Genomic DNA, 13,698 nt, shown 5'->3' with positions numbered 1-13,698 from the left:
TCGTTCGACAATCCCCAGAGCTAGATGCAGTTGCTCTCTGTTTTTAGCATGGATCTTAAGATCGTACATGTAAAATACATGAGTGACCTTGTACTTTTGATCTGCAGGTTTGCCGCACAAGTACCCGTCGGAATGGCGCAGTGCTAGAGATAGTGGCAATAATGTAGGGCAAAAGAGGAGTGGGCCATTGGTGTCGCCCTGAAAGACACCTCTCTGAAACGTGACCTTGTTAGTTGTCACACGATTTTTTCCAGATGAGATAGTAAATCTGGTTTTCCAAAGCGGCATCAATCTCTCTATGCACCCAACTATTTGCGGATGAACCTTTAAGATTTCCAAAAGACAGATGATAAGTCTATGGGATGTCGAATCGAAAGCTTTTCGATAATCAATCCAGGCCATCGATAGGTCACCCTGGTAGAATGCTGCATCTTTGCAGAAGGTTTTGATACAATCTGGTCCCGGTGCGGAACAGTTCTTCATCCCTCCTAATACTTTTTTCACCTCCTCGGTAGTGATGGGTGGGCATTCTTTATCAGGTGTTATGAGGGCAACACATAACTCCTTGAAGCTATTTATATTTTCTGAGTCTTCATCCAGTCTGTGCTAAACTTCGTAGACTTCTCTCCAAAACACTTCGACCTCCTCTGGTTTGGGTGGGTGTTCGACAGTAACTGGAGGGTCTTGGAAGAGTCGAGATGGCTCAGAGAGAAACTGTTGATTTTCTCTGACCCACCTCTCCCTCCGCTCTAGACTTCTCTTAGCGTCAGATAGTATACGTATTCTCTCAACAATATGCTGCCTGATGGTCAGCAGCTTTGACTTGTTAAGTGTGTGATAACGGGTCCGGAGTTCGCGCGCGAACTTCCGAATCTTGGCGGTAAAATTCCTGCCAGATGTGATGTAGTCAATCACACATTGAATGCGGGAAGCGTACTGTCTTGCCCAGCCTATCTTTATGGCAAGTTGATGCATTCGTCTTTTGGTCTTATGATCAGCCGTTGGTTTTGTTTTACGGTTCGCATCGGCCAATGCTTTCGCTGCATTATACACACAATAATTGATAGCCCAGAGGTCGGATTCACCGGAAAAATGTCCACGAAGCTCGTCATCCATTTTAGTCAGATCTTTAGGCTTGAGAGAAACCTTAGTGTTGATGTTTCTCCGGGTCGTAAAGCATCGCTCTTCATCTATTGGATGCCTGCTCGCGGTTGGTCTTAGTGTCGCCTCTCTTTCTTTGTTGCCGGCTTGTTCTAGCTGTGGTAGAGTAGGCGTTCCGCTTACATAGCCCCTCTTACGGAGTAGTTCAGCATGGTTTCGCAGACGTTGCTGCGAAAAGTGCGACAGCTCCGGGTGTTTCTCGCACCACAGAGGATGCAGCCGTGCCATGTAACCCCGTTCACGGGCTACACTTGCATCGTAGCACTCTAGCAAGTCGTGATTCAGTTGCTCCGTCCACCCAAAGGTCGCGAGATCCCGCCGATCTATCGCATTGAATCCATTTTCATTGGCTCCCCCAGCTCTATATTGGTCGGCATTGTTGGCCGACCCATTGTCGGGAGCCCTGCGCGTTCTGCTGTTTTGAACCGCACTTACTACAACTATGTTTGGTGTTGTCATTGTTGTTCCCACGAGAAGCTAGGGAAAGAGGTTCGTCCATCCTTGTAGAGCCCTGCATGCAAGGATAAGGCTGCGTACTCTGAGAGGTCGCCCGCTATCCCAGAGTCACCGTTCTAGACACCTCACCCAGGTGCCATTCAGCTTTCGGCACTGTTTTCACACCTCCGCTTGGGGGTTAATTCCTTCGGGACCACCCCTGGACAATTGTCCGCGACTGCCTATTTATTTTTATAACCATATTCAGCAGAAACCCTTGGTACAGGGACCCTCTATCCGCAACCCGAGGATGCGTTCGGTGGCTTTGTTTTTATCGCGCACTGCGACAATTTTTTAATAAGAAATTTTTTTTAACTTTCGTGTAACATTTTTCTTTTAGGTGTTTTAGGCCACGCTTTAATAACGACTTTATGACTTAAGACAAAAACTATCAATAGACGTGATAAATTACATGATATAGAATTTCCAAAAGTTCAGATTCTAATTTTCGAAAATGTCAGAATGTTTCAAGGGTTTAAAGTCTTCACAAATATCTGAATCGAAATACACAATATATAACCAATTTGCATTTGTCATTTGCATTTGTCACATGTATTGCTGCATCATAAATTGTAAACGCCTTAATCTAAAATTATAAGATATGAAATACTGTAAATTTGAATGAATTAACAGAATATCTTTAAATTAAAATTACAAATTAACAGCTCTTTGAATTTGAAACATTGCTCTACTACAAAACTAAAATTTTCAACAACAAAAATTGCACAACCTTGAGAGGTTAAATTTAAATTTAAAAAATCTAAAATGTTTTGCACTTGCAAACGAAATATAGAAAAGGTGCCAGAAGAAAACTGAAAAAAGGACAATAAAATTGTAAGCAGAAAAAGTGAATCAAATATAAAGCCAGAGGTCAAATTTTTCAAATTTATGCAACAAAAATATAAAAAACCAACGAATAAATTCAAAACAGAATAGAAAAAAAGTTACCTGGAATTGATCCTTATCCTTCTTAACAGTAGAAAGTCCATTTGTTTTATTGTAAAGCTGCACCCAGGACCTCAGGTACGTGTTCCTTAATCTCTCACCACCAATGGGTGCGATGTACTTTTGCAAATGATGATAAGGGTCTAGTGGCAATGCGCTTTGTGGAACTAAAACATTGTCGTGGCGAATTCCGAAACCGAAGTTCTGACTTGTATATGGTGTGGATGATCAAGGACTTCCCACCAATCGGAGTACAATTTCGGCATAAGATACGACATTTCTTTCAGTTGGTTTTATTGGAGTTTAGGGTATTAAATTTATTTCTAGTTTAGCGTAAACTTTTGAAACCAAAATTTAAATAGTTTCGTAATTATTCAAGAAAAAACATGCTTGCTTTCTGGCAGCTTTTAGTAACTGTTGCATTGCGACGCACGCCACCTCATATTTATAGTTTCGCCCTCTGACTTCGAGAATCGTCTATGACCCTCTAGCACCTTATGGAACGTTTACAAATCGAATTTTGGGAAGTTTAGTAAGAGTTAACTAAGAAGAAAAGTATATGCAGCAGGTTAAATTTTAAAGGGTGGGGGGGGGGGGGGTTGCAGCAGCACACACATGTATATTATGTACATGTTTCAAGAATTTCGGGGGGTGGTGATTAAATCCTGGTCATCCCCTTCTGGCTATGGCCTTGATCCAGAAGCTTCTGGAATATTTTAAGAACATTCGAAAATCGTATTTTGGGATATATAATAAGAAAAAAGAAAAGTGAAAGTAGGATAGAATTGTATATTATATTATTATGTAATTATGATTTTGAATTTAAACCGGTATTCTTGCTAGATAGTTGGGCTTTTTTCTGAATTTATAAACTTTTTGTGAATTTTTAAATTAGAGTTAAGTATTAATAATTTAAGTTAACAAAAATAATTGTTCAAACAATTTATTATTATTATTGTTAACAATATTATTTTTGCTTATTGTTGGAAAGATGCATTTTTTCTCTGAAGTTTTAACTTTTTGTCCACTTTTCACTTAGCAATGTAATAATTAATACAAGTTAATAGAAATAGTTGTTTAAGCAATTTATTATTTTTTATAACCATTTTCCCTCAAATAAGTGCTAGAAATTTGAGGTTTTTTACTAAAATGTTTAAATTTGGTTTGCCTTTTTATTTATGAACAAATAATAAATAAACATTAGAGAGAAACATACTTCAAATTTATTGGAGGTTGGGGGGGGGGCTGCTATCAAAATATGTTCGATTTCAAATTTTTATTTTACGTCTCGCAATAAACTTTTTATAATTGAAAACCAAAACTTTTACAAGTCATTTGCAAGCTAGTTATCCTTAATATAAAATCTCTAAACGATACTGTCGATTTCGATTGTCACATTACTCGATTTTCATTGCTATATGTGTGAGACACGAGGAGTTGATGAAAATGGGTTAATATTTCGAATAATTAAACATATCGTTAAGAACACGCCAAATTACAAGAACTGTCAACTGGCATTGGAGATATTAACCGATTTTCATCAACTCTCTTTTCATTTGCTTAAAATTAGATTAGGAAATTAACTCACCTAATTAAAATTGAAGTTATTAACATATTAACACATTTTAATTTTTCTCAACCGGTTCTAATTCTCTCGCGTGAAGCATGGTGTGTTAAGCAGTGAAGCAGTCAAGTATCCCCCCTTGGCGGCAGGGTATTGTGAAAAAATGTGAGGGTGGCGGCCCTGCCGCTCTCCAGAAAGTGCATAAAAAGTTTGGGAATGGCTGGGTTAGACATTGTTGAAACTATTGAAAAAATGGTCACGATTGCTCGTTCTTTAATAGCTACACGCGTGCGAAAGGGACTCTCGGGAGTCACCGTGAGTTAGGCAGTAATGGAACGTTACACGTGTTTTCTTTATGTTAATGATCCCAACGGAGCTTTCTTGATCTGCGCTTGCTTGGATTTAAGTGATGTTCATTTGATACGGTGCGCGTCTGTACTTGATTTTTAAATATGCGTACGAACTAGAGCCAATGAGCACAGCACAGTTCAAGCATGCGCAAGTATTTTTAGATCACTGTTGGAAATAATAATCGAATCGAAATTCAAGATCGATAATACGAATCAACGCTGCTGCTTTACCATCACCTTGCCACCCATACCGCCGCAATACAGGGTCTCTGCTTGTTATTTACGATCGAATTATTATTTCAATTTAGGCCTCTCTGCTTGGATATTTTTAAGCCTTCAAAGCATTTAAACGAGCTATCTGGACCGTTAAAGATATCTACCAGAGTGCCTGCGGAGAATTTCTCAGAGCTTCTCAGAGCCTTGAGAAGCTTTAGCATATACTCGTGAGATTTCTATCGGCACGGTTAGTATATTTTGAATTACAAGTTAATGTTTAAGCTATTATTTGTTATTAATATAAACTTTAACATTAAGTAATATTACTATGGAGCATGGAATTTGTTATAATTTTTGTTATCAAAGTCCATTGCTGGTGTAAAATGCGGTAACAACTTTTTCAGATTTTGAGGTTAGGAATTAGTTTTATAATACAAGAGCAAATTGCTGATCGCAGAATTAGATCATTTTTGCTACTTTAATGTAAATCATTCGTATATCTACAAAAATTTTTTTTCCTATGAAACTTTACGAAAATGTACTATACAAACTTTACGAAAGTTAAGCTTTTACTTATTTTTATTAATATGAAAAAATACTCCGTGTTTAAATTACATTGAAAATTAGTAAAATTTTTCATGAAAATTTTACAAAAATTTCATTCAAATTTGTAAAATTTTTGGTGAAAAAACAGAAACTATTTTAGTCAGGATTAAAATAAAAAATATCTGTTTATATTTTGATCCTGCGTCTTTTCGATAAATTTTTCAACTGCAACCAGTTCGCTCTTGAATTGCAAAATGTCATATTAACCTCAAAATCTTAATACGTTGCTACCGCATTTTATGTCAGCAATAGAATATTATAACAAATTTCATGCTTCACAGGAATAATACTTAATGTTAATGTTTATGTTCAATGAAAATAGTAACTAAAACATTAACTTATAAGTAAAAATACACCAATGTTACACTAACTTTATTCAATATCAGAAAAGTACCACTAAACTCCTTGCACTTCACCTTCACCGCAAAACAGTTGCATAAAATATATAGGCTTCCAATGTTTGATATGCTTTTAAATAATATATGGTTTAAGAAATGCAGATGCTGCCAAGAGATGCATTCTAAAAATAAGGAAACGTATTTTCAATCATAAAGATTAATTTTATATAAGGATTGTCAGAAAATAAGAATTTTTTTCCAATTCTTAAACTTTTGAGTCAAAAGACTATTTTTCTGTAAAACAGTTATAACACCTTTACCCTCCATCTACCACCATAAACTCCATTTTTCACAAGACCTTCACCCCACATGATAAGTTTTCATAGTATTTATTTGTTGAAAGTGTTATTTTTAATACAAAATTTCATTAATTTCAATGAAATTTGAAATATAATAATTACAAGTTTAATTTTAAAGAAAAGATTTATGTTTTTCAACAACTTTAATGTGAAAAGTGTAGGGGAAAGTGGTAGACTTACCTAAGCCCGTGATTCGACAATTTGCAAAATTTGCGTTCAATAATGTAATTTTTTCCAACTTTGTAAGGATTTATCTACTCTTGTAATAAAAATTTGTACAGTAATCATATATCGCGTTATTTCTTACAAAATAGTATAATGATTTTGTATAAATCGGAATAATGAAACAGTTATTACTAAAATTTTTATGACATTGAACGCATGAACTAATATTGGGAAGACTTGACTAGGATTTTCAGGGGAGAGTTTACCAAGTGGCAACAAGCTTATTACATGTGTTTTTCTACCTATAAAGTCATTAATTATTATAATGCGCGTGCAAACATTTTGCTAAATTGATTTTAAAAAATTGTGGTTAAAAAATGCTAAGTTCCTTATTGATAGAATGTTATTATCATCAACGTGAATTACAAAATTGTAATAAATGCTATTTATTAATATGAGGTGTAAATTAATTTTTAATAAAAAAGGCTCATTTGGAATAAAATTGTTTAATTTCATTATCTAGAAAAAAATATTAAATTTGTTGAAGTCCTATTATAAAAGATTAATTACAGTTTCAGACACAGAATTTGTCCCTTGGTTTCTTCTTTTATTTTATACTAATATTTTGTAACATTCATTAAATATGTATTAAATAGAAAAGATAGGCTTTTGATTCATCCTTTTTTAGAAAAAGACAAATCGGCGCGCGCCGCGGCACGCGCATGACTGCTAGCATTACTGGTAAGACACAACGTGCGCACGCCTCTCACTGTTGAGCAAGGTCATGGCTAGAGAGATAATAATGCTTCGTTCTAGCATTCCTGACCTGGTTAACTAACGATTTTCGCGTCACCCCTTTAAAATTCCTCTCTTCCCATTCTCTGATTCTCGACGTTGTACAGAAAAGAAACGAGATAAAAATGCGGCAAGGTGACCTTGATCCAATTTTTATATAAAAAAAGGATAACAATAACATTTGAAGTCAGAAAATTATCTTGAAACTTATACAATGTATGCAGTTTTCCATTTTTTTTTGCTATAAAATTAATCAATAAATTGTAGATTTATTGTTTGCTACAATAATTTAAGGCGACTAGTTCATGAAATTGAATTAAAAAATCAAATTTGTAGGAAGCAAAAACAGCTTTGATATATGATACCATTTTTTAATTTTGACTTGATGCGGACTGTTTCTCGATAATTACCAAAAAGTTGCTGACTTCTAAGTTCTAGGCATTTCGTACTGATATTACTTACATTAAGTTAAGAAAGATAGAAATCAAGAGCAGAGTTAAATATTCAAGAGTTGAGGATTTTCAAAATAATTTCAAAGACTGTCTCAAAAGTCTGGCCACGCAGCATTTCTGTTCGATAATAATTATTTAAACTATTCATAACGCGGGCTACAATTATTAGTTTCATTTTATACATCTGTCCGACAGAAGATGTCGGCAAGGGACCTCAAGTAAGAGTTTGGCATTCACAAGCTTACATTTTTTTCTCATTTTACTTATTAATAAACCACTAATATCAAAAAGGAAATATAAGAAACATAGCAAATTTGATTTTTTTTAAATCTCTATTCTATACATGACATTAACTTCAATTTAAGGCATTCCCGAAGAAAATTTGACTAAAAGAAAAGGTTCCAGCATGTAGCTGACTAAAAAAACAGCTTATCGCTTTTTCATAATTTTTTTTTTAATTACTTACTTTGTAAAATTAGACAAATATCGAAAAGTTCATTTTTAATATTTTTCATAGTGCCTCTATTGAAATTTCGAGTTCCGATACCTGCAGAGCGGCTTGAAACACGCCGTTTGCATCCCTAGGGTTAAAACATTTTGTTTCAGATCTAGGGTACACATATATTAAGGTAAAAAGGTAGGGTCTACAGGTACCTGAACTCGAATTTTTAATATATTTGCTATGAAAACTAATACGCATTACTAGGAATGTAACACAACGATCGCAACTCGTGTGAATGCTGTGTTTCATCCCTTGCAATGCAACATACTATTGCATGTCCACATAGCAAGGGTGATTCTATGGAATTTTATAATAATAAAAGTTTCTTTTAGGGTTGCTTAAATGTCTCATTCTCACAAGACTTTTCGAATGGAAAAAGTTTCAATTCCGAAGAGCCAGTCAGTCAAGCTGTCGAAAATTTCTTACAGTCTAAACCAGGCAAATTTTACAAGTAGAGAATTGATAAGCAGCCAGAAATATGGGAAAGATAATCGTATGCATATCTTATACATAATCGTACACATAATCGAATGCATAATAAATTATTATCATTTTGTAATTTAAAGATAGCTAAAAATTATAATCCGATAAAAAAACGAAAGTTATTTACGACTCAATCTAATACAAATTAAAGAAAACGTATCTATTAAGATCTATCTATCGCTTTAAAGGATAGAAATCCATCTGTGTTCGTCTTGTTTTTCTGAATGTTCGGTTTCGACCAGGACAGATTTTTCCACGACTATTATGGTTATCTCATCGGACGTGAAATGCAGAATGTCCAGAACGGCCTGTAACATTAAAGAAAAAATCTGCCCGCTGCGCGGCACACATTCTCATCGCGACCGGTGCACGCGCGTCTCGCAAGTTTGAGCATGCCTAAAGCGCGCGATTGTTGGTTCTCGCGCTCGATAATATATTTATCCCACGCTTCGCGCTCGATTTGGTATTTCCCTCGCTCTACGTGTTCGGACTTTGTATTTTTCTCACATTCGTGCATAGACCTTTTAAAATTAAAACTCAAAACATCCACCACTGTAATTTTGTGATTGTGAATGCATTTTTGTTGAAATGGTTTTGCGCAAGAGTTTAAGCACACCTCTTGCGCGCGACTGTAATTTTGCGATTGTGAACTCTTTTTTTTTAAAGGTCTTTTTGCTTTAGCGAACACATTCTCATCACGTATCTCGTGCTTCGCACTCGATTTTACCAAAAATGTCAAATTTTCTATATTATGCTCAACACTTTTATATCAAATATAATACATTTTTTTATGTACCTCTATCTGGGATTGCGTATTTAGATATTGCAAAATGAAGTACAAATTGAGGAGGGTTTTTTCAAATCTGAACATATCCACTTTCAGAAATTTTTCAGCAGAGCCAAAAAACATGTACAGCGTGTTGAGTTTTGAAGAGAACACACGTTTTCGATCGACTATTTCAATTTGAAATAACCACTTTTGAAAGATGAGGTTTGGTCAACTTCAACAAACCGTGAATCTCAGCCCGAATCAGCGAAAAAAGGAATTTTGACCAGAAGTGGAGATGTTCAGTTTTGAAAAACCCCTCCTCAATTGTATTTATCATGATTACTTCAATATTTGTTTTTAATTTTGCATTAAATTGTATTCTTACTTGCGCTAAAAACATGTATCATTTCAATAAATTTATATTATTACAATTCATAATATTCTTGGAATTTGAAACATTATTACGCTTGTAGAATTGCTCTTATAATTTTAAAAATTTTGAATCTTGTTTTTTATGAATAAAAGAAAAACCACGCTTCCTATCGAAAGAATATTCGTAAAAAATTTGATCTCAAACATTTTCAAAACGCTCTAACTTTTTACAGTTTCTTTTTTAAAAAGCTGGCTAACGATCTAGACCTTTCTTTTCATATCATTATAAAGTGTGCCAAAAGGTAATCCAATCAAATAATTGTTTCAAATATCACCGTCTTTACAGACTTTACAACTACAACGACGACAGAAACCAATGCAAAAACTATTTTTTCTGGCCCAGGGGACCTTAAAACATCGACATTTGATTTAATCTATGAAAGTCATTCTTCACATAAAACTAATACCTTCTCATAAGGATGCAAATTTTATGATTAATTATTTTCTGTGCGATCAAAATTTCAATTTTCGGTTTTTTTAAACAAAATTCAAAATTTTTTTTAGACAGTCTTGTAAGGCCTTGAAAAAGTAACGTTTTTCTTCTCTTGACTTTTTTCATATCACGCTTTGTTTAGCTATAAATGTTCATTTTATTTGGTTTTTTGGATTTTGAAAATACTATAACTTTGGTCATTTTTATTTTATCAAACAAATTAATAGGGATAAATTGTTCCAATTTTGGTTTACTATAAATAGCTGCCGAAAGAATTTTCAAATATTAAAAAAAAATTGGTCTATAAAATTTTTTAAATGCTTTATTTAAAATTCGTCAAAAAAAGCTGGCTAACGAAGTTATCCTTTCTTCTTACATCCTTGTAAAGTAAGCCAAAGGACAATCTGATCGAATAATTCCTTCAAATGTTACAGTGTTTAAAGACTACAACGACGACGACGACGATAATAACGAGGACAAACACCGACGTAAAAAAAAAACTAATTTTTCTGACCCAGGGGGCCTCAAAACGTCAACATTTGATGGAATCCGCGAATGTCATTTTTTAAATAAAACCAATACCTTCTTATTAGGATTAGAATATGAAAAGATTGTAAATTATGTTGAAATTTGTGGTTTCAAAAGAGTTTATTATTAATTTTATTTATATATTATAAAACGAATAACATTTCACAATTAACTATAGTCGGCATATTTAAAAGCATTCATAATTTCGTCTCCATGCTGCTTTATAATATCGTGTTGGGGTTATGCTGACACATTTGTATTTTTTTTTGTACGGAGTTTAGTTTTTATAATATAAAAGTGGTAAAGTGGAAATAAAGTCCATATATTACATTATGAAACACTTTCAGGGGGCGGGAGGGTTCAAGAGGAGCTGTTCTAAACCTGTTATGATGAGGAAGGGTTCGATAAATATTTGGTAACATTTTTCTTATAATCATTTATGTAAAAATTTAAATAATATAAGAGGTAATATAAATCAGATAAAAGGAATGAACAAAACTATTCTTTGAAATTTGTCTTTGAGTTACATATGTCGATGGGTTCTACGAAGAAAAAGCTATCTTTTCGTTCCCGTTAAGAATTAGGCTAACTTATTTAGCTAAGTTTTCAGGAGGAATATATAACGTATTAATTTTCAATACATTCCCAACGAATTAAAAACTCCAGCATTTTGTATTACAGTTTATACTGTAATTTAGGCTCCCATAACTTCCAAAACAAGAAATTTTAAAAGATTTTAATTTATTTTAACACTGTTTGAAAAATTAAAATGTTTTTTTAAACATTTTATATATAATATATAAAATAAGTTCTGTTTGCACGGAAGAAAACATCACTATTTTTTAGAGCGTAAAGCATCATTAAAAGTTGTGAAGTTTCTGCTATGATGGAACGAAAAAAGCTATGTTGAAAATATTTCCTTTAATTTCAAATAAGTGTTCCATTAACCAAATCTAAAAAGGTAATATTTTTTTGAAATTAAAAATATCTAACTTGATAAAAATGATTATTCCTAAAATATGATTTCCTATATTAATTGTTATCGAATTAATCATTAAAAAAGTAGTTATAAAGTATGCAGTCACGATGAAAATCTTAAATGAAACTACTCCTGACCTGCCTTGCCAGTAGAAACTACATTTGAAGCTTCTCTATTCCGGAGCAAGGGACATGTGAACATCGATTTTGGAGTTCCTCTTTGTTGGATGTATCATTGCAGAATATGCGGATGGGCAAATGGCATTTGGGAAGCCAAAAAATCTTCGTGTCGACTGCCGCGAATATTATTGAAGTATTGACCTACTAAATAAAAAATATGCACTTCATGGATGGTAAGTACCTTCATTTTCTCTCATTCTCATGAAATAGATTAAAATTAATTTCAAATCCAAGTTAAATTGTACAATCTAAAGACACTGGTTTATTATTCTTTTTGTATAGATAATAATTTTATTAGAAGAGGAATTTACGCAAAATACGACGCAGGAATTTATTGTATTGTTTATTTTATAAAACGTAGACTATATTTTAAATATTATAACAAAAAAATCAACAATAATTTCTAATTAATTTAAACATATCCTTTGAACCATCAATACGAACATAAGATCATATGAAGCACATACTTATAAAGGAATGACTTTAGAACAAATTGAATTGAAATTAATTATAAAATTTTTATTTTTTTTCTAGCTTCTTCTCTTCATTCATGGCCTCTAAAATTTCGCGAGCCACAGGTTTTCCAGTTACTTCAATACTGATATGTTTCTCCCGATGATGCTTTGGATCGTATTTCCTGGGGGCTGTAATGGTCAAAACGCCGTCCGATGAAAGGCTGGACTTGACTTCGTGAAGGTCGTACTCTTCCGGAACCTGGTATTTTCTGGAGAAACGTCTGGAAATCCATCCGTGTTCGTCTTGTTTTTCATCATGCTTACCTTCGACCAAGACAAATTTGTCAACGACTTTTACGGTTATTTCATCGGGCATGAAATGCAGCATGTCTAGAACTGCCTGAAATTGTAAAGCAAGAAGGTTATAAATAATGTTGTAATTGATGTTGTTAAAAGCGTATATCACGCGAATAATGCGGAATTTGTTTTCTTCAATATTTTGTCAATTGAACAAAAATTATGATTACCATATTATTGTAATGAATTAATACAACGATATTGACTATAGTTAACGTTAATTGAGAAGTGGCTGTATTTTCATTTGAATACTTCTTCACAATTGTGATTTAAAAACTCGTAATTTAACTGAAAATTTACATATCATTTTTGGCCACAACAGAGAGATTGACAATTTTTTCAAGTTTGAAAAATAAAATTGTTTTATATGGGTTTAAAAATTATGACACATTTTTTATATGTATAGTTTTCGGTAAAAAAATAATAATATAAAATCATATTTCAGAAAATATCATTTTTGATCAAGTTATAATGTTTTTGAAATAACAATAAAAATTACATTTTTTTTGGGGTAACGACATACTTATTTCCAATTTTTTTTCAAAGTGTTCTCCATAACATTATTTTTGTTTAAGCGAAAGAAAGTACCACCATTTTTTTTGTACGTGCAAATTGTGTTTAACTTAGTGTTCATTTCTCTTCAAATAGTCAAAAAATGCAAAATTAGTATCATTAAAAGATGTAAAATTTCTGTAACCAAAACAAAAAAAGATGTGGAAATTTTAAAAAAAAATTTTGAATAAGTGTCCCACTCGCTAAATACAATATACAGCGAAACTATTCTATAGCGCCGATTTCGGGGCTGACGGTTGGTGGGAAAACTCATTATAGCTCGCTCCGCTTATGTTTGTTTATGCCTGAGTGCTCGCCTGAGTTACAACCGCAGGCCCGCGCAGCTCCTGTTACATCTACCTGCGGCGCGGCGTCAATTCTCGGAAGGGCTATAGAAGGAAAGGTTTTTAAAGGGTTTCACTGTATTTAATTTTTTTTTGAAATTATAAAAATTCTAAGTTGATAAAAAACACTGCACTCACAGAAAATTGGTAATAATTTTTGCACATACAGAAAACGTTTATTTATAGTGAAAAACATCAGATTACTGATAATTCCGTGATAATTAGTTGGGGGGGGGGGG

General features: G+C 33.4%; 1 protein-coding gene and 1 long non-coding RNA gene across 2 annotated transcripts in view; one reads left to right on the top strand and one right to left on the bottom strand.

Moving 5' to 3' along the window:
* Positions 1 to 4,868: 4,868 nt before the first annotated feature.
* LOC117169259 lies at positions 4,869 to 12,407 on the top strand. The gene is made up of 3 exons (XR_004466634.1): positions 4,869 to 4,978; positions 11,725 to 11,924; positions 12,286 to 12,407. It is a non-coding gene; the product is annotated as an uncharacterized LOC117169259 (long non-coding RNA).
* Positions 12,082 to 13,698, bottom strand: part of LOC117169252 (protein lethal(2)essential for life-like) — a 2,878-nt gene continuing 1,261 nt past the window's right edge. Inside the window, exon 2 of the mRNA XM_033355529.1 lies at positions 12,082 to 12,606. Coding sequence (XP_033211420.1) covers positions 12,271 to 12,606 — 336 coding nt within the window. The 3' untranslated portion in view covers positions 12,082 to 12,270. The remainder of the gene's footprint in view (positions 12,607 to 13,698) is intronic.

The sequence above is a fragment of the Belonocnema kinseyi genome, chromosome 3 (assembly GCF_010883055.1).
Source record: "Belonocnema kinseyi isolate 2016_QV_RU_SX_M_011 chromosome 3, B_treatae_v1, whole genome shotgun sequence".
NCBI classification, from domain to species: Eukaryota; Metazoa; Arthropoda; class Insecta; order Hymenoptera; family Cynipidae; genus Belonocnema; species Belonocnema kinseyi.
This window is presented reverse-complemented; position numbering and strand designations above follow the sequence as displayed.